The sequence below is a fragment of the Staurois parvus genome, unplaced genomic scaffold (genome assembly GCF_062004578.1).
Source record: "Staurois parvus isolate SC_StPar_1 unplaced genomic scaffold, SC_StPar_1.0 ptg000679l, whole genome shotgun sequence".
Taxonomy (NCBI): Eukaryota; Metazoa; Chordata; class Amphibia; order Anura; family Ranidae; genus Staurois; species Staurois parvus.
The window spans coordinates 1131720-1154072 of record NW_028318475.1 but is presented as its reverse complement, the minus strand read 5'-3'; the positions used below and the strand labels follow the sequence as shown (position 1 = coordinate 1154072).

General features: G+C 43.3%; 1 protein-coding gene and 1 pseudogene across 1 annotated transcript in view; one reads left to right on the top strand and one right to left on the bottom strand.

The window, feature by feature from the left end:
• Positions 1–22353, bottom strand: part of PPEF2 (protein phosphatase with EF-hand domain 2) — a 70300-nt gene that overhangs the window by 43316 nt on the left and 4631 nt on the right. The window contains exons 2-4 of the mRNA XM_089652308.1: positions 20978–21049; positions 16579–16596; positions 5170–5193 (exon numbers count right to left, since the gene is read on the bottom strand). Of these exons, the coding sequence (XP_089508434.1) occupies positions 5170–5193; positions 16579–16596; positions 20978–21041 (106 nt within the window). The 5' untranslated portion in view covers positions 21042–21049. The remainder of the gene's footprint in view (positions 1–5169; positions 5194–16578; positions 16597–20977; positions 21050–22353) is intronic.
• On the top strand, positions 12619–13231 carry LOC149447624 (uncharacterized; annotated as a pseudogene).

Here is a 22353-nt window from a genome sequence, read left to right as displayed (position 1 = left end):
AATGAAATGTATTGGTGAAAAAAATCATGTGTGAGTTCCTCTAGACTTTTTTGGCATAATAATTATTTAATGTGTATAACTCATGGCATGGCATGGCATGGCATGGGTTTGTGCTTATAGGTGTTTCTCTTTGTCATCTTTAAAAGTTGGGAGGCGTCAGATATAATTAGAACTATGTAAATTATTTAATACCATTCACTCATTAAATGTGCCTTAACTGGAAGAAAGCCAATAGACACATCAATACATAGATGAAGAAATGTAAGAGAGATCCATTAAAAAAAAAGAAACCTGGGGTACATTTCGGAGAAGGTAGATTTCTGTCAGACTCGAGGTAATTACCCCATCAAGTACAGCACTTTAAAGAGAAACAGCTTCACTGAAGAAAGGATTTCTACAGTAAAGAGCAGTCAGTAGCATGTGGGATACACTTCATTTTAGGTAAGTTATGCAATCAAAGCTGTACCTCCCCCACCCAAAAAAAAATCACCATTAAGTACATATACAAAAGATATAATAGTAGGTTAAGTGACTATATAAAATATAAAAAAAATGGCAGAGATAAAATGAATGACAGATTTGTCAAGCTAATATAATTATGTACTGTATAGTCCTGTTGATTTTGTTATGAATAGAATATTTATGGCTTCAAACTTTGCCTCCACTGGCAATCCACCAATTCCTGCATTCTAACAAAAGCTGGACTGGGAGCAGTCAATGGTCTCTGTGGGCTGTCTAGTCAAGTCTTGCTCTACTATTTGGCTTTGATACTGATTGGGAAATTGCAAATGACATATTTCCTTATTAATGTTGGTCTCACAAATGTTTACATGAGTTACAGGAGGGAAGGGCCAGGAGAAAAACTGTAGCTGCTGACATTTAAAATACAGACACTTACCTGTCTCTTGGTTCAGAGGTGTCCTCACCCCCGATGGTTTCACCGGCGGTCTTCTCTCCCTGGCGCTGGCATCTTTAGTGTGGGCACCCAGCTTTGACAGCTTGTGGCTGCACAGCCGGGTGCCCCCTGCGCATGCTCGAGTAGCGCTGCACTTTGAGAATAGCCCTGTAGTCTTCTGGGACCTGTCACATGTGAGGGAGGGGGAAGGCCAACTTCCGCTTCCGATCGCCTAGGCGATCGCAGCGGAAGTGGGAGCAGGTACCTGTCATATTTGGGTACCGCCTCCCCCTCGCTCCCCAAAGGTGTCAATCCTTAATGGAGAGCGGGGGACAAAGGCGTAAAGCAGAACTTCCCCTTTTGGGTGGAGCTCCGCTTTAAGTATTCTTGTTATATTTTCCAATATTAGGTATCTGTCATTACTTTTAATAAATGTTATATATAAAAGTATTTGTGTGATCTCTCTTTGCACATATCGAATACAACCCAAAAAAAGGTAACAAAACAGATATGTTATTCATCCTGACAGTGCAGAAATTGGAGCTAGATGTGCTATAGAGGGAGTTACAGCAGTATTAAACCTAAGAGCAAACGTTACTATATTGCAGTTTAATAATTTTTACATGTGATGGTTGTATTAGATTTCTTTTTCAGGCTTTCTTTCTTCTCTTTTCATCTTGAGATCCAGCCAGTAAGTCTGTTGTTTTGCAAAATAACAAGCTCTTTTGCAGATGTAACAGTTACAGGGATGAGACAAACCATTTACCACAGACAGGGGTGTTTACAATGATCAGCTTTTATTTATTTATGTAAAACCAAAAGGAGTTTGGCTTCAATTTGTTAATGTAATTACATTTTAAATCTGCTAGTACACCTAACACTCCCCTCCCTCCAGACTGACAATACTGCTGTCCAAAGTTGCCCCATGTTCTCCGTCATCCAGAGTGGGGGCACTGTAATACAGCAGGTGTGTTACTGGCCAGATCTCCAGGTAAAAACAAAGAGAAAAAAGCCTATAAAAGAAAAACGAATGCAGCCACAACATCTCATGATTGGTAAGCTGCAATATATAACGTTTTTGGTTCTGCCAGAAATCACTTTTCCATGCCTAGTATGGTTAGTTAGTAAAAAGGAGAAGTTGGAGTACCCTCGGGTGTTAGGTCACTCCCAAAATGATTATACACTAGTGCCACTTCCTGATTTAGCCAAAAAAGAAAAAGAAAAAGGAAGTACAAATGGACTTTAAGGGCACAGAATCTACTGTATATACACATATTGGTAAAATCATGTATACTTTATTTTGAGAGTGTGTCACAAAAAAACATCATTCAGTTAAAAAATCATTGTACAATGTCCCCGCAGACAATGTCCCACAGCCCACCATACTGTAAGGAGCAAAGCCAGTGATAAAGCATACTGTAACCTCCAGAAAGATCCTATGGAGGGCGAGAGACAATCAGCCGCTGGAAAAATAGCTTTATCACAGGCTTTGCTCCTTACAATATGGTGGGCTGTGAGACATTGTCTGCGGGGAAACTGTACAATGATTTTTTAACTGATGTTTTTTGTGACGCACTGTCAAAATAAAGTATAAGTGATCTTATCAATATGTATATATAGTTTCTGTGTCCTTAAAGTCCATTTGTACTTCCTTTTTCTTTTCCTTTTTTAGTATGGTTAGTTGTTCTAGTTGTTAGAGTTTTCAGAGATGGTTTTAAATCAGAGTTCCACCCATTTGTCACCTTTTGGGTGGAAGGAGGAAGGAACAGGTACCTGGTTTTACCATGGCGAACTGAGCCGGAAGTTTGGCACCAGTCACAGCCCTTTGGGACACTAACAAAGGTCCCAGAGGACTGCAGTCCTTTTATAAAGCGCAGCGTTCATCGCGCATTGCGCATGTGCAATAGGAATTCGAGGCTTCCCTGCCAGTTTCCCTCAGTCAAGATGGCAGCGCCAGCACCCGACACCCGATTGAAGAATCGGGTCAGAGTGAGGACACCGCAGGATGCATGGACAGGTAAGTGCCCTACTACTAAAAGCCAGCAGCCACAATATTTGTGGCTGCTGGCCTTTAATTTTTTTGGGGGAGGTGGCAGGGGCCAGAACTCAGCTTTAATTACCAATCCAGCCCTGACATTGTAAACTACCTGCAGTTTTGTTTTAAAAAATTAAATCTGGACATTGAATCAGATATATCGGTCATAGTGCTCAGTCAATGTATAGAGGAAGTTTTAATTCAGACAGTGGCAGGCGTACACCCAGAGATGGACGCGGTTCAACCATTTTGGCTTCAACCTCCATCTTGGCAAAGGGATTAACTATCCTGACAAACATATTTCCCCCTCATTCTCCCCCTTCCCTCTCTGTCAATTCACAGGGACATATGTGTGTTGGAAGTGTCACAGGAGGCCAGAGCCCAGCAGGGGGCTACGTGCTATAAAATCCCCAAGGGAGCTGGGGCCTAGCTGTCCAAAGAACCTGTGCAATTTAACACCTCATAAAAAGATAACGCAGCCTTCCCAGGAGTTCAAAAGACATTGAACCAGATATCCTTTTTAAAAATCCATTTTTCCCCTATGTCTCATATCTTGGAATATGAGAGACTTACATAAAAGCCAGGCATATCGTCAGATTGGCCAAGAGGAGACGAACATTTTGCTAGGTCACTCTCCGTGGTTGGAATACAGAGGAAAGCAGAAAAGTAAATCTCGTGAACCATTCAGTGTAGAATTTCATAATTCATATCTAATCAATCCTCAGACGTGTCTGCATAATAATCTACCCGCGGGTGGAGTGTCACTTTTGCATATGGAAAGTTATGAGCCAAAATATGAGTTATGAGAGATTTTGGCTCTAGTTGAGGTATCCGCCCAGACCATCCCTCCCTAAATGAGGCATTGGTCCTTGGCTTTAGAGACACCCCCTGCTGGGGGACTACAAAATGGGCTGTCAGGCCTAAGAGAGCTAAGTTGAAGAAGTCTCCCATTTTAACATCAGTACCACCTGGGGAGACCCATGGCCTTTCGCTCTGAAACTTGATTTGCTAACCCAGGACTTTGGCAAGTACTTTAACCCTTTAACCTCTCTCTGTTATCTCTTTGCTGTGCTGTTGTTCTCTGTATATTTATATATATATTGGTTACATCTTTTTCTGTAAATATTTTTATTGCACCCTTTTTGACATTTTAGTAATAAATCTTTCCTTCTGAAAGTGTTGAACTGTTTCTATAGCTCTTAATTGCAATTTACGAATTCCTGCCTCTAAAAAGAGCGCTACTGTGTTTGTTTAACCCTCTGTATAACCAGCCTGCGGTGACCGTGATATACAGATGATTATCAACCATTATAGTGTTTTAGCTGATATCGCCAAGTTTCCTCTTTCTCTGTACAAAAAGGCGGTGGTGGCAGTGTGAAGGGTTAATTGCGTAATTAACCTGACCCAGTAACAATCGCATTCAGGCTGCCGGTACATAGATTGTGGTCTAATTAGCTGGAAAATCATTGTGCAGGGTGCAGCTGGGTGTGGCATTGTTACGCACTAGATTGGCTAGTCCTTTGGTCACGAGTTTGGTGAGAAGGTCAGGGGTCTGACGCCGCGTTCGTCACATATTGGTGACAGCGATCATGGGATCGTCACATATTGGTGGCAGCGATCTTGCGTCCTTCACACAGACCACTGCCATCATTTTCACAGAGCAGGGGCGGACTGACAACTCATGGGGCCCCCGGGCAATAGGGGATCATGAGGCCCCTGTGTCCTTGCCCAAATTCAAAAAAGCCTATGAAAAAGATACCAGGGGCATCTCATGGGGCCCCCTACTGACCACGTGCCCTCAGGCAGTGCCCGAGTTTCCAAATGGTCAGTCCGCCCCTGTCACAGAGTACTCTGTAATTAATTATATGGAGGAGCAGGTTTGCCCATTGAGTACAATCACATATTCCTCTCCTGCAGGTGAGCAAAAGAACACATTTCCTATTTAGGCCTTGATTGCACCTTGCCTTCCGGAGGGTCACACGATTGCAACACCAAAGTCTACTAATTTTATTTTACTGGTCTCTCTGCTTATTATGTAAATCTTGCTGAATTGTAAAAGGAATAATAAAATACCTTCATGAACATACTTACAACCACTAAGGTTGAAAAATATCAGGAAAAGCAGCAGGATAAATTACAGGACCTGTAAATCATTATTTGTTTTGCTCATCAGCTGCTATATCTTTGGTAAATATGTTTATTATGTTTGTTCTCTATAATATTTTCTGAAAAAACATACCAGTTCCTGCTGGTGCAATAGAACCTGTAAAACAGTTGATAAAAAAGGTGTGTTACTTTGTATAATATTAGTTTCATTATTCAATCAAACTGAAGCTGAGCTCTGTAGTACAAGGGATTACAAGAAGCTGATATCAAATTAAAATCAGGTAATTACACTGCTTTCATTAATTGTGTGTTTATGAATATAGAGCTGCAATTATTTTTGTATTTTATATCTGTCTGGAGATCAACATTACATTAAAACACATCAGACAAAGTGGAAACCTTCTAAAAATCCCAAAAAAATCCAATCTCTTTTATGCTGCAGCACTAACCTAAATAAGAAAGTAAAGACAAATAAAAAATAACACAAAAGGATACTGCAGTTTCCCCAATTTCTCAACATCAAAAATATTTGTGCTTAGTTTTCTTATGGGAGCTATCAGCCTTGATACAGTTGTATGAAAGTTGGATGTTTATCTACATTAGAAGCTACACTGCTCAAAAAAATTACACTTTGAAAACACATCAGATCGCAATGGGGAAAAATATCATGCTGGATATCTATACTGATATAGACAAGGTAATGTGTTAGGAATGTAAGGATGCCCCCATCGTTTGATGGAAATGAAAATTATCACCCTACAGAGGACTGAATTCAAAGACACCCGAAAATCAAAGTAAAAAATGATGCAGCAGCCTACTCCATTTTGCTGAAATTTCATTGCAGCAACTCAAAATGGTACTCAGTAGTTTGTATGGCCCCCACATGCTTGTATGCATGCCTGACAATGTAGGGACATGCTCCTAATGAGACGACAGATGGTGTCCTGGGGTATTTCCTCCTAGATCTGGACCAGGGCATCAATGAGCTCCTGGACAGTCTGAGGTGCAACCTGGCGTCGTTGGATGGACCGAAATATGATATCCCAGAGGTGTTCTATTGGATTTAGGTCAGGTGAGCATTGGGCCATTCAATGGTATCAATTCCTTCATCCTCCAGGAACTGCCTGCATACTCTCAACACATGAGGCCAGGCATTGTCGTGCACCAGGAAGAACCCAGGACCCACTGCACCAGCGTAGGGTCTGACATTGGGTCCAAGGATTTCATCCCGATACCTAATGGCAGTCAGGGTGCCATTGTCTAGCCTATAGAGGTCTGTGCATCCCTACATGGATATGCCTCCCCAGACCATCACTGACCCGCCACCAAAATGGTCATGCTGAAAGATGTTACAGGCAGCAAAATGTTCTCCACAGCTCCTCCAGACACTTTCACATCTGTCACATGTGCTCAGGTTGAACCTGCTGTCATCTGTGAAAAGCACAGAGCGTCAGTGACAAACCTGCCAATTCTGGTGCTTAATGGCAAATGTCAATCGAGCTCTATGGTGCCGGACAATGAGCACAGGGCCCACTAGAGGACATTGGGCACTCAGGCCACCTTCAGCTACACCTACAGCAACAGCAATACCTACACCTACAGTAATCTAATTATGCCTTCTCTACTTTCACAGGTAAATGCACCTTTCTCCTACCTCCACTCTTAACTCAAAAACGCATTGACTCCTGTTATATTCAGAACAAATGGTGTATTTATATTTGTGTATATGTTGACCAGTCCTCACCTCCAGCTGCACCCGTTTTATGATTGTGTCTGTTTCCTGAAAAACATCCCCCACTATTCATGTGATCCTTATCAGCTTCTAATTGGGGTGGAGTTAAATGCTCATTTGAGCATCTCCCTATAAATTTAGATCAGCTCATGGGGGAGATCTCTGATGGGGGGCACAGTCTCTGATGGGGGTGCTGCTTCAGATTGAGTGCGGCTTAGAACGAGTGCGAAGCAGTTAAACACAGCAGTTGAACTTAAGCAGCAGGAAGACACATCAACAGCAAGAAGCTCTACTGCACGCTGGACAGACTGCAAGCAAACATCCTGGGAAACATCTCTTCATGCCTGAGACCCACTCTGTGTACCTTTATATAATATGCCCCCTCTTCTCCTCTTCATATTACTATCCTCTGTTCCCAAATCTCTTTTCTTTACCCCTCTGCTCCACCCCAAAACTTGTACATCTCCCCCTCACTGCTATCATCTCCCTACTATTGCTCTCTTCACCTCCCCAAAATGCCTCTTCCACTCCTCCTTCTCATTTTCCTCTCCTCCGTTCCCAAAATCCATTCACTATATCCCTCTGCTCCTCCCAAACATTTGTATATTGTGTCCTCACTGCTTCCTTCACCCCTCTACGGCACCCACCACCTCCTCCTATTACTCCACTCTCCCACTGACCCGAACACCTCCACTAGTAGTTTCTCACGCTCCTGCACATCCCGCTCCCATGCCACCTTTCTCACCCTTCTCCTCATAACCGCGGGGGACATCTCCCCCAATCCTGGCCCTCCACCACCTCCCTCAACCGCACAACCCCCTCCCGCCTCCACGTCCCGCCGCAACCCCCGCAACTTAGTATCTGTCCCCCTGCTCCCTAAAATCTCCCCCCCGTTTTCATGTGCACTGCTGAACGCCCGATCGGTGTGCAACAAGCTTACCGCCATCCACGACCTCTTTGTTTCCCGCTCCCTCAACCTCCTAGCGATCACGGAAACCTGGATCCAGCCCACTGACTCTACCTCCCCTGCTGCACTCTCCTACGGAGGTCTCACCTGGACCCACTCACCCAGGCCCAACGGTCGTAAAGGTGGTGGGGTTGGTCTGCTTCTGTCACCGCAGAGCACCTTCTGAGTCCTCCCAAACCCCCCCTCCCTATCCTTCTCCTCCTTCGAGGCCCACTGCGTCAGACTATTCTCCCCAACCCCCCTGAAGATTGCTGTGATATACCGGCCTCCTGGATCCATACCCCGCTTCCTGGATGACTTCTCCTCCTGGCTACCCTTCTTCCTCTCCTCTGAGCTACCCACCATCATCCTTGGGGATTTCAACATCCCTGTCAACCTCGACAACCCAGACACAGCCCGTCTCCTCCACTTAACCTCCTCCTTTACACTTGCACAGTGCATACAATCCACCACCCACTCCGACGGGAATATCCTTGATCTCGTCTTCTCCAACCGCTGCGCTCCCCACAACCTCACTAACACCCCCTTCCCTCTCTCTGACCACAACCTTATCACCTTCTCTATCTCCTCGTCCTCCAACGCCTACCCCTCCAAATGTCACACTACTACCAGCCGTAACCTCCGCAACCTTAACCCTGCCTCCCTCCACTCTGCAGCTGATCAACTCCACGACCGCATCCTCCCCCTGTCCTGCCCTGACTTGGCTATGATTGCCTACAACAACGCGCTCTCAACAGCCCTTGACTCACTAGTGCCTTTAACCACACGCAACATCAGACCCCGACCGCTCCAGCCCTGGCAGACTGATCACACCAAAACCCTCAAACGACACAGTCGTGCCCTGGAGCGACTATGGCGCAAAACCAAATCCCAACAAGCCTTCACCCGCTACAAATCTGCCTTCCACACCTACACCTCCTCCCTCCATGCTGCCAAACAGGCCTACTTCTTGACCCTCATCAAGGCCCTCTCCTCCAATCCTCGCCGACTCTTCTCCGCCTTCAACTCTCTACTCTCTCCTCCCCCACCTCCACCCAGCACCTCACTCACTGCCCTTGAGATTGCCAATCACTTCAAAAACAAGATTGACACAATTCGCAAGGACATTGCCGCAACTCACACACCCTCTCAACCCGTCCCCTCTCACACAGCTACCCCCTTATCCCCCCTCCTCCTCGACATAACCCACAGGGACTTCGTCGCTGCTCAAACTCTCTCCAACCCCCTTCACCCTCACTCAGCTACCCCCTCATCACCCCTCTCCCACGGCCCCACCACTGCTCTGACCTCCTCTTCCACCCCACCCTACATTCCTCATACTGAAGCTCCCCCAACACTCCGCACCTTTGACCTTACTACCATTGAGGAAGTCTCCAAGATCCTCTCTGATGCCCGCCTCACCACCTGCCCCCTTGACCCTATCCCCGCACAACTCCTACGACCTCCTTCCCCCTCCATCCTACGCTCCCTCACCCACATCTTCAATCTCTCCCTCTCCGGCACTTTCCCCTCCCCTCTGAAACATGCACACATCACCCCCATACTTAAAAAGCCCTCCCTGGACCCTAATGACCCGAACAACCTCAGACCCATCTCCCTGCTACCATTTACATCTAAACTCCTTGAGTGCCTAGCCTACACCCGCCTATGCTCTCACCTCAACGACAACAACCTCCTTGATCCCCTACAGTCCGGCTTCCGTCCCCTACACTCCACCGAAACTGCCTTACTCAAACTCTCCAACAACCTGCTAACCGCCAAAGCTAATGGCCACTATTCAGTGCTCCTACTCCTTGACCTCTCTGCGGCCTTCGACACGGTCGACCACCCCCTCCTCCTCAAAAAACTACACTCCCTCGGCCTCAGAGATTCTGCTCTCTCCTGGCTCTCATCCTACCTGTCACAACGCTCCTTCAGCGTTACCTATAATGCTACCACCTCCCCCTCACTCCCCCTCTCTGTTGGGGTCCCTCAAGGCTCTGTCCTCGGGCCCCTTCTCTTCTCCATCTATACCTCCTCCCTTGGCCAACTCATACACTCTCACGGCTTCAACTACCACCTCTATGCCGACGACACACAAATCTATCTCTCAACCCCCCACCTCACCCCCTTGGTCTCAGCCCGAATCACACACCTACTGAGCGACATATCAGACTGGATGTCGCTCCACTTCCTTAAATTGAACCTCTCCAAAACCGAGTTTCTTGTCTTCCCCCCAGCCCGGACACCACCCCCCATTGATTTCTCCGTCACATCCAACAACGCTACCATCAAACCCGCCCTGCAGGCCAGAGTACTTGGTGTAATTCTGGACTCCAACCTATCCTTTCAACCCCAAGTCCAATCTTTAACAAACTCATGCAGACTCCACCTCCGCAACATCGCCAAAATCCGCACGTTCCTAACCCCAGAAACCACTAAACAGCTCATCCACTCCCTCATCATATCACGACTCGACTACTGCAACTCCCTCCTCACTGGCCTGCCTCGCCGCTGGCTATCCCCGCTTCAGTCGATCCTGAATACGGCTGCCAGACTCATTCACCTTTCCAACCGCTCTGTCTCCGCCACCCCCCTCTGCCAATCCCTCCACTGGCTTCCGATTGCGCAACGGATCAAATTCAAAATCCTAACGCTGACGTACAAAGCTGTCCACCATACTGCCCCGAACTACATCACCGACCTAATATCCAAGTACCGCCCAGCACGCACACTCTGCTCCTCACAAGACCTCCTTCTCTCTAGTTCCCTGGTCTCCTCCTCCCATGCCCGCCTCCAGGACTTCTCTAGGGTGTCACCCATCCTCTGGAACTCCCTGCCCCAACCCATAAGATTATCACCTACTCTCCTCTCCTTTAGGCGCACCCTGAAAACCCATCTCTTCAGGGAAGCCTACCCCACCCCCTGCTAACTTGCCGACCTCCTCCATTCTTCCTACCACTCCATCCCCCACAGCTATCTCCTCCTGTGCCACCATCCCCTCCCTCCTAGATTGTAAGCTTGAAAGAGCAGGGCCCTCAATCCCCTCATGTTTTGCATTGTATTGGTATTGTTCTGTCACATGTTCTGTCCCCCTTTGTAATGTACAGCGCTGAGCGAACTATTGGCGCTTTATAAATACTGTATAATAATAATAATAATGAAGTCTGTTACTGATTTTTTGGTCACAGACATTCACACCAGTGGCCTGCTGGAGGTCATTTTGTAGGGCTCTGGCAGTGCTCATCCTTTCCTCCTTGCACAAAGGAGCAGATACTGGTCCTGCTGATGGGTTAAGGACCTTCTACGTCCCTGTCCAGCTCTCCTAGAGTAACTGCCTGTCTCCTGGAATCTCCTCCATGCTCTTGAGACTGTGCTGGGAGACACAGCAAACCTTCTGGCAATGGCACGTATTGATGTGCCGTCCTGAAGGAACTGGACTTCCTGTGCAACCTCTGTAGGATCCAAGTATCGCCTCATGCTACCAGTAGTGACACTGACCCTAGCCAAATGCAAAACTAGTAATAAACAGTCAGGAAAGATGAGTAGGGAAAAAATGTCAGTGGCCTCACCTGTAAAAACAATTCCTGTTTTGGGGGTTGTCTCATTATTGCCCATCTAGTGCACTTGTTGGTAATTTTATTAACACCAAAGCAGAAACTGATTAACAATCCCCTCTGCTACTTAACTGACCAGATCAATATCCCAGGAGTTTAATTGACTTGATGCTATACTCTGATTACAAAGTGTTCTTCAATAGTTTTTTTAGCAGTGTATATCAGTGCTAAAAACTAACAATTCTAGATGACGTCAGCATAAAGCCAAGAGAATGTTTTGAATATCTCCGTCTTTGAGAGATAATCTCTTTATTTTGCAGCTATGTGAAATACATACATATTGTTGGTAGAAGTACAGGTAAACTTCTGTGACACCCAGTGCAAAGTGTAAACAACAGGCAACTGACATAATACTGTTATTAATACTACTTAATTATATATATATATACACTCATGGTCAAAAATATTGGCCATGACTGCATATATATCGATATATCCAGCATTTGAACAATCCTTCATTGCAATCTTTGATCAAGTTTTTCTCTTTCGGCCATGTCCAGGGAGATTAGCTACAGTGCCATGAGCTGTAAACTTCTTGACAATATTACGTACAGGTGTACAGGTATCTGCTAAATGATACAGGTGAGTATATTTATAAATTACAGGAGCATCGCAAACTTGGAATGCAATTATTTTTTACAATTATGAGAAGGTGGCAATAATTTTGTCTAGTCCATTTTTGGGGTTTTGCGTGGAATGTGTCAGATTTTGCTGTCTGTTTCTCCACTTTTTTGTGTCATACCAATACAAACAAAAGAAATATACATGAGAATGCCTAAATATTTGTAATTGCAACAGTTTTCTGGGCAAGGTGGTGCATTATCTGACAGAAATGCTGGGGATGCAGTGTGTGTATATATATATATATATATATATATATATATATATATATTTTTTTTTTTTATATACTTATACAGTGCTCAGCATAAATGAGTACACCCCTTTTGAAAAGTGAGATTTTAATCAATATCTCAATGAACCCAAGAACAATTTCCAAAATTTTGACAAAACTGAGTTTTATAGAACATTTGTTTAGCTCATTACAATAAAGTAAGGTTAATAATATAACTTGGATTACAAAATCTTCATTTTTACTCAGATTAGTTGATTCAAGAATGATTACACCCCACAACAAAAACTACTCCATCTAGTATTTTGTATGACCTCCAGGATTTGTAAGGACAGAACCAAGTCTTCTAGGCATGGAATGAACAAGTTGGCAACATATTGCAACATCTATATTTTTCCATTTCTCAAGAACAACCTCTTTTAGAGCCTGGATGCTGGATGGAGAGTAATGCTCCACTTGTCTCTTCAGAATTCCCCATAGGTGTTCGATTGGATTCAGATCAGGAGACATACTTGGCCACTGAATCACTTTCACCCTGTTCTTCTTCAGAAACAGTGGCCTTAGATGTGTGTTTTGGATCATTGTCATGTTGGAAAACTGCACGACGACCAAGGGCACCAAGTTATGGTAACATCTTCTCTTTCAATATAGAGCAGTACATCTGTGAATTTGTGAAACCATTAGTGAAACGCAGCTCCCCGACACTAGCAGTACTCATGCAGCCCCACAGATGAACACTGCTACCACCATGTTTCAATGTAGGCACCATGCATTCTTCTTGTACTCCTCACCTTTGCAACATCATACAGTTTTGAAGCCATCAGTTCCAAAAACATTTATCTTGGTCTCATCATTCCAGAGTACAGAATCCCAGTAGTCTACTTTTTCAGCATGGTCCTTGGCAAATTCTAGGCTGGCTTTTTTGTGCATGGGCTTTAGGAGAGGCTTCCTTCATTGACAACACCCGCGCATGCCATTTCTCTGCAGTATAAGCCATTTTGTGTCACAGTAAACAATCACCCTAGTTTGGCTTTCTACTTCTTTAGCTAACTGCAGTGAACTTGTATGGCAATCTTCTTCAACCCTTAGAGGTGTTAACTTCCCTGGACGGCCTGGACGCCTCTATGAGATGGTTGCAGTTCCATCTTTGTTAAATTTTTGTATCACTTTTGCTACAGTATTCTGACTGTAAAGTAAAGCTTTGCTGATTTTCTTGTAGCCTTCACTTTCTTGTGTAAATTAAAACTTTAACTAAGACTTTTATTGGGGGTGTATTCATTTTTGCAACATGGTCATGAAAGAATTTTTTAGGAAAAATACTATTTTGTGTGTGAAAATTAACAAATCTTGTTTGCAACCAATGGCCCGCATTTGTGGTACTTTGTAATATAGTGTCCCATAGAAAATGTTGATTCTGAAAGGAAAGTAAAGGTTTTCTGACAAATCTGTTGGGGTGTACTCATTTATTCTGAGCACTGTATGTACAGTATTTACCATACCTGGTTGATGCCCCTGGAAGCTGGAAATCACTGAAGTAGACACCACTACTGCAGTGGTCTTCACTTGCTTCCAGGTTTTGTACCAAATGACTGCCTCTTTGCTTGCACCATTCAGAGAACGTTTTTTCATTTTCTGAAGGAATGCAAAGTGTTCTCTAATTGAACAAGGCAAAGGGCGTGACCTGGAAGCAAGTGGGGATCACTGACATAGCGGTGTCCACTTGATTGATTTTCAGCTTCCAGGAGCATTGGTCATATATATAAACAACGCTGACTGCAGAATGTAAACATACAAGTGCCTTCCCCCCCAATCCATACCAGACCCACCGTGATTGACACTGGATTTACTTTGGAGGACATTGTTTTTAGTTAAAAATTGTTTACTGTTATTTACTTTTCACACTTTTTTGGTGAATGAGTAGGAGTACTATGTACCCCATACTCATTCACATGGGGGGCAGGATCTGGGGGCCCCCTTGTTAAAGGGGGCTTCCAGATTCCGATAAGCCCCCCACCCACAAGCCCCCTACAACCACAGCCCAGGTTTGTGAGGAATAGCAACCCATCTCCAAAGCAACCCCCATGTTGAGGGCATGTGGCCTTGTATGGTACACTCGCCCCCCCCCCCGCCTGTCGGGCATTTAGATGCATGTAAGACCTTTCTGTTCAGCTCTGCATTGACTTTATGTGGACTTTGCCCCCACTGCCTTTCTTTCTGATGAGTGACTGTAGACTCTGCCTCTACTCACCTCTCTTCCTGACTAGGATTGCAGTTTGGGTTTTCCACTACCGAGGGTTTATGGTGAATCCCTGGGATTTTTTAAAGTTCACAAATCGCAGACTTGTAGCCAAAAACTTTGCAGGTCTGCCACAAGAAATAAACAACAACCTCTAATGCAGTGCAAAGCTTTAGCCCTGGAGGGTTGAATAACAAGTGCCAACAATTTGAAGGAATAACCCAGCCCTCTTTCTTTAAAAAGGTGGGTTCATGACAGCCATATTGTCAGTGTGTGTCGGAACATTTACTGAGAGCTGACAATTCTGCGTAGGAAGAGATACTGTTTTTTGTTTAATTTTACCGCTGCTACATGTTCCCCAGTGGCAGTGCCTGGCTTTAATTAGAAACTAGAACTAGTAATGACCTAGACTAGGAATGAAAGAACTAGAAATGGCTAGAATTGTATAGCAAGATTCCCCCACAATGGACTTCAAACAAATTTGCAAACTTTGAGCTACATTCTCAAAACTGTTTAGAAACCTCATCCTTACCAGGCTCTGTGGTCACTGTGAACTTCCTCTCTTAATAACTTAATGTACGGTGACTGTCTGTGGATTTGCCTCCCCATAGTAAGTGGATCTTTATGCCTGCCCCCAATCCATGTTCGTGAGACTGCTATGTTCACTGCTTGTGTATTCATTGAATGGACACAGGAAATAAATTCCCCTCCTTGCAGCTTTTTGCAAATCATTCTGATAGAAAGTTGAGTAAGGCCATCATCAAAAAGGCTGCCTTATAATTTACTTAGGTCTATAGTGAATCCTACTTTTGTCCATGTATAATGAACCTTACTTTCTACCCCCTATTCCAAGTAGCATGTATCCACCTTCCCTTGCTCCATTTCTGCTTAATTTGCATTTGGCTACTGTGGAGAAATACCTGGCATTTCCAAGTATAGGAGAGTGTGTAACTGACTTTCCTTCTCCCCTCTGCTAGTGTTAGATGCCACATGATTGGACAAGCATTGTCACATGGGTTCCCTAGCCCTGTGTAAGCTACAAGTCAGTTTGGAGCTTGCAAAGGCCTTTCCTTTCCTTTTTTCCTTTCCTTGTCCCTTTCCTTTCCTTTTTTCCTTTCCTTTTCCCTTTCCTTTCCTTTTTCCCCTTTGATTTTTCCTTTCCTTTTTCCTTTCCTCTTTCCTTGCCCTGGAAAGAGGGGAGATATCCCTCATCGACCTTTCCTTTGTCCTGCATGGCATGCAAGCAGATGAAAAGCCCATCTGACTTAGGCCCCTTTCACACAGGCGTTCCATTTGTCTGTTTTTTATTTGTCTGTTTACGGATGAAAAGCGGACACTAGTGGATGTAAACGGATGATCATCTGTTTACATCCGTTAATGTCCGCATCTGTTAACATCTCTTTTTTTTAATGGAAGAGAACCCTATTTTTTTTCTGTAAAAAAACCTGGAACATACGAAAAATGGATGTAGACGGATGTAAACAGATGAAAAACAGTTGTAAACAGACATACAGTCCATTTTTGCATTGGTAAAGGATGTAAAAAACGGATGTAAACTGATGAAACGTTAATGAAAAACGGATGTAAACTGCCGAAAAACGGATGTAAAAGGATGAAAAATGGATGTAAACTGATGAAAAACTGATGTGAATTGATGAAAGCTTCTAGACTGTAAGCTCTGAGGAGCAGGGCCCTCCTATCCCTCTTGTATTGAACTGTATTGTTGCTGTACTGTCTCCCATTATATTGTAAAGCGCTGAGCAAACTGTTGGCGCTATATAAATCCTGTATAATAATAATAATAATGAAAAACTGATGTGAACTGATCTGGTTTTTCTTGGAAAAAGCATGACTGAACTGATATAAAAAATGGAACACCCATGTGAAAGGACCCATAGGGTTTTCTTCCGTTTAAAAAAACAGATGTTAGTGGATGTGGACATTAACGGATGTAAACAGATGATCATCTGTTTACATCCGTTAGTCCATAGAAATACATGGGTGTCAGTTTTTCATCCGTAAACAGACAGATGAAAAACGGACAAACACAATGCCTGTGTGAAAGGGGCCTAAAGTAGAAAGAATCACTGCGAGATCTACAGTACATGTGAGGATATTGCCCTTTAAAAACATGCTTACAGTCAGAAACAAATGTTCATACCTTGATTGATGGAGTGAGCTGTGGAATGGCAGAAAAAAAAAGTTACACAAAAATGATTGATTCATTTTTTAATTTTAAAAATGATTTTAATTCAAATTATTTCTGTCTTATTCAAAACTTCCCCCACTGAATTTCTCCCACTCTAGAGTTATGTGGCACTCAAACTGAATTCAGTAATAGAGTGGAGAGGAGCAGCAATTGTAGGAGGTTTTCTGGAGGAACTTCCCAGTGCTGGAGCATGGACTTTAATAGTGTGAACTACACACTGGCAGGTCTCAATATATTATACCTCCTAACTATAGCTATGGGTTTAATGGGTAATATATGTAAAATATATTGTAATAGCTGCACATATTACATTTTGTCTTTGAGACAAGGTTTAAAAACATCTGATGTAAAATGATTGTATCACATCACTTGAAAAACAACACGAATAAAAAGCCCTTATGCTGGCAGTATGCAAACTCTACCTGTCATACTAAAATTACATCTTTCCAAGGTCAAAACAGCTTTTGGTAATCAATATTCACATTGCTGCCTATATGGGTTTGCGAATGACATATTATAAACCTATCTATCCAGTAAATAAGTGTTTGTGCTTGGGTAGTAGTTTCAAGGGAGGCCTAAATTCTATTTTCGTTCAGAGATCTTTTGGTGACTAAACTGGGAGAAATTTTTTTTTTGATGTACCTGGTAGTACCAAAAAAGTATCACTTACTTCCTATGTTAAAGCATTTCTATTTTAGATCACAAATAGTCATGGAATACATTTATGATAATGGGTGTTTTGTTATTTTTGTAGTTTTGATTCATGTATCTCATTAAAATATTACATCTATGCAGGGCCAGTGCTTGACTATTTTGCGCCCTAGGCAAGACCAGCTACTTGCGCCCACCTCCCCCCCAAAAAAAAAGTATAATACAAATGTTTAAAAACAGTAGAAAATATTAAGTCAACAAAACATGAAACTGCTAAATTTATTTTAATTAGAAAAAATAAGTGCCATAAGATAGCTCTCAGGAATCCCAGGAATTCTCCAGGCAATGGGGGGAGATAAAACGCTGTGACAGCAGGCAGCAAAGCCCACACACACACAGAGAACACCTGAACTGAGTGATTCCACAGTGACAGATCTGACACAATACACCAACACCAACAATGACACAGATCAGCAGGCACTAGAAGAGCAGTCTGTGGGATCGTAATGATGTCATCACTCACTGACACATTGTACATGTGATGGATGGCTGGCCACAAGACATCAGTGTCAGACATTACCTTCCTCCGCAGTCAAAACTCCATCTCTGCTGATGAATGGGAAGAGAAGGGCTGGAATTCCACAGTGATCAGCAGCCACCAATCGGCTGGCTATAAGGGACTGAGTCTGAGAGGAACACCGGAAGGAGCTGCAGCTCAGCTGCCACACTGGCCCCAGACACCCAGCATCTTCCTCTGTCCTTTCTTCCTCCCCCTCTGCCACCCCTCCCCTCAGCTGAAGGATCATTCATGACGTAGTGGCATTCCACACAGAGAGAGTGCCAGCCTGTGCTGCACCCAGGCACCCCTAGGTGGAAATGCGTCCTAGGCTGCTGCCTAGTTTGCCTAGTGGAAGTACCAGCCCTGCATCCATGACCACCATAATTCTAAGAAAGATATTTATCTATAATAAATGCAAGCTAATGCAGTATGGAGTAATGGCTCATCAACAGAATACAATGGCTATTCTGATCAGCACAATCAAAGAATGTTGGTAATCTGGACAGATATCTGACATATAGTCATATCATGTTGACTTTCTTCACTCCATTTTCTAAGCTTTCTAATGTTGGTAATCTGGACAGATATCTGACATATAGTCATATCATGTTGACTTTCTTCACTCCATTTTCTAAGCTTTCTAATGTTGGTAATCTGGACAGATATCTGACATATAGTCATATCATGTTGACTTTCTTCACTCCATTTAGAGTATGTAAGGACAGAAGTTTGACTTTATTTACCAATATAATGCAAAAAGCAAAGGCTGGGTTCCAGAAACTGTGTGGTAATGCTTTGCTTCTCTTTGTGTTATGAACGCCTTTGTTCCAACCACTAGTCAGTAGTTGTTGTTTATATTCACTAAAAGCTAACGTCGAAAGGCCATACCTACCCAAAGATTCCAGTATTCAGAAGTGTAATCACACCATATTATTTATGACTGCTTGCTTTGTGGAACAATAGGTTACAAAGCTTCCTACAGTTGTGTCCAAAATTATTCAACCCCCAATGCTGTAAAGGGGTTTAGGGACTATAGTGTACATTTGGAATTGTATTCAGAATCAAATCCTACAAGGACGTTGTAACTACCCAAATGCAACTAAAATGACATCAATTGTTTATGTAATACAGTAGTAAATGGTTCTTATGTGGTTTCTTCATTGCCACAATTATTCAACCCCTTAAAGACTACCACTCTGAAGAACAGAGGTTCACACAGGTGCTTTCCATCAGGTATTGAAAACACCTGTGGATGTCACCGAGCAGCAATCAAGCATAATAAGCACCAATTAGGCAGCTTTAAAATGACTGTGATACTCAGCTCCTTCTAGACATTTACTGGTGTGGTTACAAACATGGTGAAGGCAAGAGAATGGTCCAGGAAGACAAGAGAAGAGGTGATTTCTCTTCACAGGAAGGGCAATGGCTATAAGAAGATTGCAAAGATGTTAAACATACCAAGAGACACCTTAGGAAGCATCATTCGCAAATTCAAGGCAAAGGGCACTGTTGAAACGCTACCTGGTCGTGGCAGAAAGAAGATGCTGACTTCGACTGCTGTGCGCTACCTGAAGCGTAGAGTGGAGAGAAGTCCCCGTGTGACTGCTGAGGAACTGAGAAAAGATTTGTCAGATGTGGGTACAGAAGTTTCAGCCCAGACAATAAGACGCACACTGCGTAATGAAGGCCTCCGTGCCAGAACTCCCAGGCGTACCCCCTTGCTGTCTCCAAAGAATAAGAAGAGTCGACTGCAGTATGCCAAAAGCCATGTGGACAAACCACAAAAGTTGTGGGATAGTGTTCTGTGGACTGATGAAACAAAATTAGAACTGTTTGGGCCCATGGATCAACGCTATGTTTGGAGGAGGAAGAACAAGGCCTATGATGAAAAGAACACCTTGCCTACTGTGAAGCATGGTGGAGGGTCAATCATGCTTTGGGGCTGTTTTGCTTCTGCAGGTACAGGGAAGCTTCAGCGTGTGCAAGGTACCATGAATTCTCTTCAGTACCAGGAGATATTGGATGGAAACGTGATGCAGTCCGTCACACACCTGAGGCTTGGGAGACGTTGGACCTTTCAACAGGACAATGATCCCAAGCATACCTCCAAGTCCACTAGAGCATGGTTGCAGAGGAAAGGCTGGAACATTTTGGAGTGGCCATCGCAGTCACCAGACTTAAATCCGATTGAGAACCTCTGGTGGGACTTAAAGAAAGCAGTTGCAGTGCGCAAGCCTAAGAATGTGACTGAACTGGAGGCCTTTGCCCATGAAGAATGGGCGAAGATACCCGTAGATCGCTGCAAGACACTTGTGTCAAGCTATGCTTCACGTTTAAAAGCTGTTATAACTGTAAAAGGATGCTGTACTAAGTACTAAGATTGAATGTCACTTGGGGGTTGAATAAAACTGATAATGCTGTGAGCACAGAAAAGACATTTGTGGTTATTTCATTATAACTGTTATGTTATATTTGTCTGACCTACAAGTGCCTCTTTAATGTAAATGTAAGCAAGATGACTGAATGATCAAAAGCAATGTCAAACTGGCCAAAACACTCAATTTCAGTGGGGGTTGAATAATTTTGGCCACAACTGTAGGTCTCGTTCACAGAGGTGTACTTAAACATATACTTGTGTGAGGGCCTGTTTGCCCGCATGGGATGCACAAGTATTTTGTGCATCCATGTGCACGTAGTCCCATTCACATCTATTGGGATGCATTGGCTGTACGGACACAACTGCTGCTCCCAAAATTACATCCATGCAGGTGCGTTTCCCAAACTTACACCGTCTGCGTATGCATCCTATGCAGGCAAACACATCCATCGGGTGGGTGTAGGCTTAAGTACTCCCATGTGAATAAGGCCTTAAAGCCCATTTTGTGAATGTTGCCTTTCTTGTATACTCATTTAAATTGTTCCTTAAACAGTTATTTGAGTATAAAAAAGAACCAAAGAGTGAGGAGCAGCCATTCTTCAAATTATGCATCACCTCTGTTTGTGCTGCTACCTACTACGTAGTGTACTACTACCTGCTCCAAGTGACACATAAGATAATGTTATCTAGGTATAGCATCATGCATTGGCCCTGCAATAAATTTACCCACAATTCTAATCTATAACAGTATATCATAAGCTTACCTTTTTTAGATTTTCGAATTGAGTGGTTGTGTGGGGGAGGGGTACTGGATGTTCCACATCCCATTGTCTTTTCTAAAGAGTCAGCAAATAACAAAAAAGAGTTGTAGTTTTATTTTAATCTCAGAATATATTTTCTCTTTCAAATTAGTAATGGCGAAGAACCATATGACACTCAACTATATTACATCTGTTTGTGTATTAAATCGTAAAGAGCCAGATTGCTTTTTTTTTGCTTTTTTTTTTAAATTCCTATAAGATTTGTTATATAAATTGTCAGTTGTTCTATTAATTTGACTATTTTTTATGTTTTTTTTTACTCTTGCGCCTATTCTTCTGCAAGGTGACAATAACATGTATGTTAACTATATGGCCAAAAATTTGTGAACATTTGATCATCACATCTATGTATATGGCCAAATATATGTGGACACCCCTCCAGTTGTTTCCAGTATGTGGACAACCTCGTTTAGGTGTTTTCGGTGAAGTTTACTATTAAAGCAACAGCATACCAAGACATTTTAGATGTTTTACACTTCCAACCTAGTGGCAACAGTTTTAAGGCTGTTCTCTTTCAGCATGACTCTACCTCTGTACACAAAACCAGCTCCATAATGACATGATTTGATAAGTTCAGTGTACAGGAACCTGCACAGAGACCTGACCTCCATCTAACTGAAAACCTTTGAGATGAACTGGAAGACAGCTTGCAAGTGCATAAATAACAAGTGGTCCCCCCGGGCTCATATGTACTAAGAAATGCTGATAACTATGGAAATATAAGCAGCTATACACCTAATCCTATACCTGTTGGTCAAATGAAAATAAGTAAAAAGTGGTGTAGGGCTCAATACCAAAAATGCAATGTAATACAAATACCATATACAAATACGTGACACTGAGAGCTCAAAACAAACAAGGTCAAAAATATCTAATAAGTGACTAGCATTTAGTGATCCCAATCCCAATGAGGGATAAATGGACCAGTGACCCTTAGTCCCCACAGCTGGGACTAAAACCTATGAATATGTGAATCCCTGTGGAGGGATAAAGACAAATGAAGTGCTCATCAAACGCATATAAATTAACACAAATGTACAAAGTCCAATGGATGTGAACACATATACGTGAACACAGCTGAAGTGCTTCAGTCTTCTGAATCATGCAAAAACTGTGACACACCGGTAGGTGCTTCTAAGAATGGCTACTATGGCCTCTCACCTCCACTCAGCGACCCCTGGGGGCCACAAAGCCTTGCGGATCTCTCCTGGATCCTTCCTGTATAGGTACTCCAGATGGTCTGATACCTGGACTGAAAAGGACCCTTAGATGTGCCGTGTCTTCACTAGGAACCCCTCTGGGTCAATGGATAGGCAGGC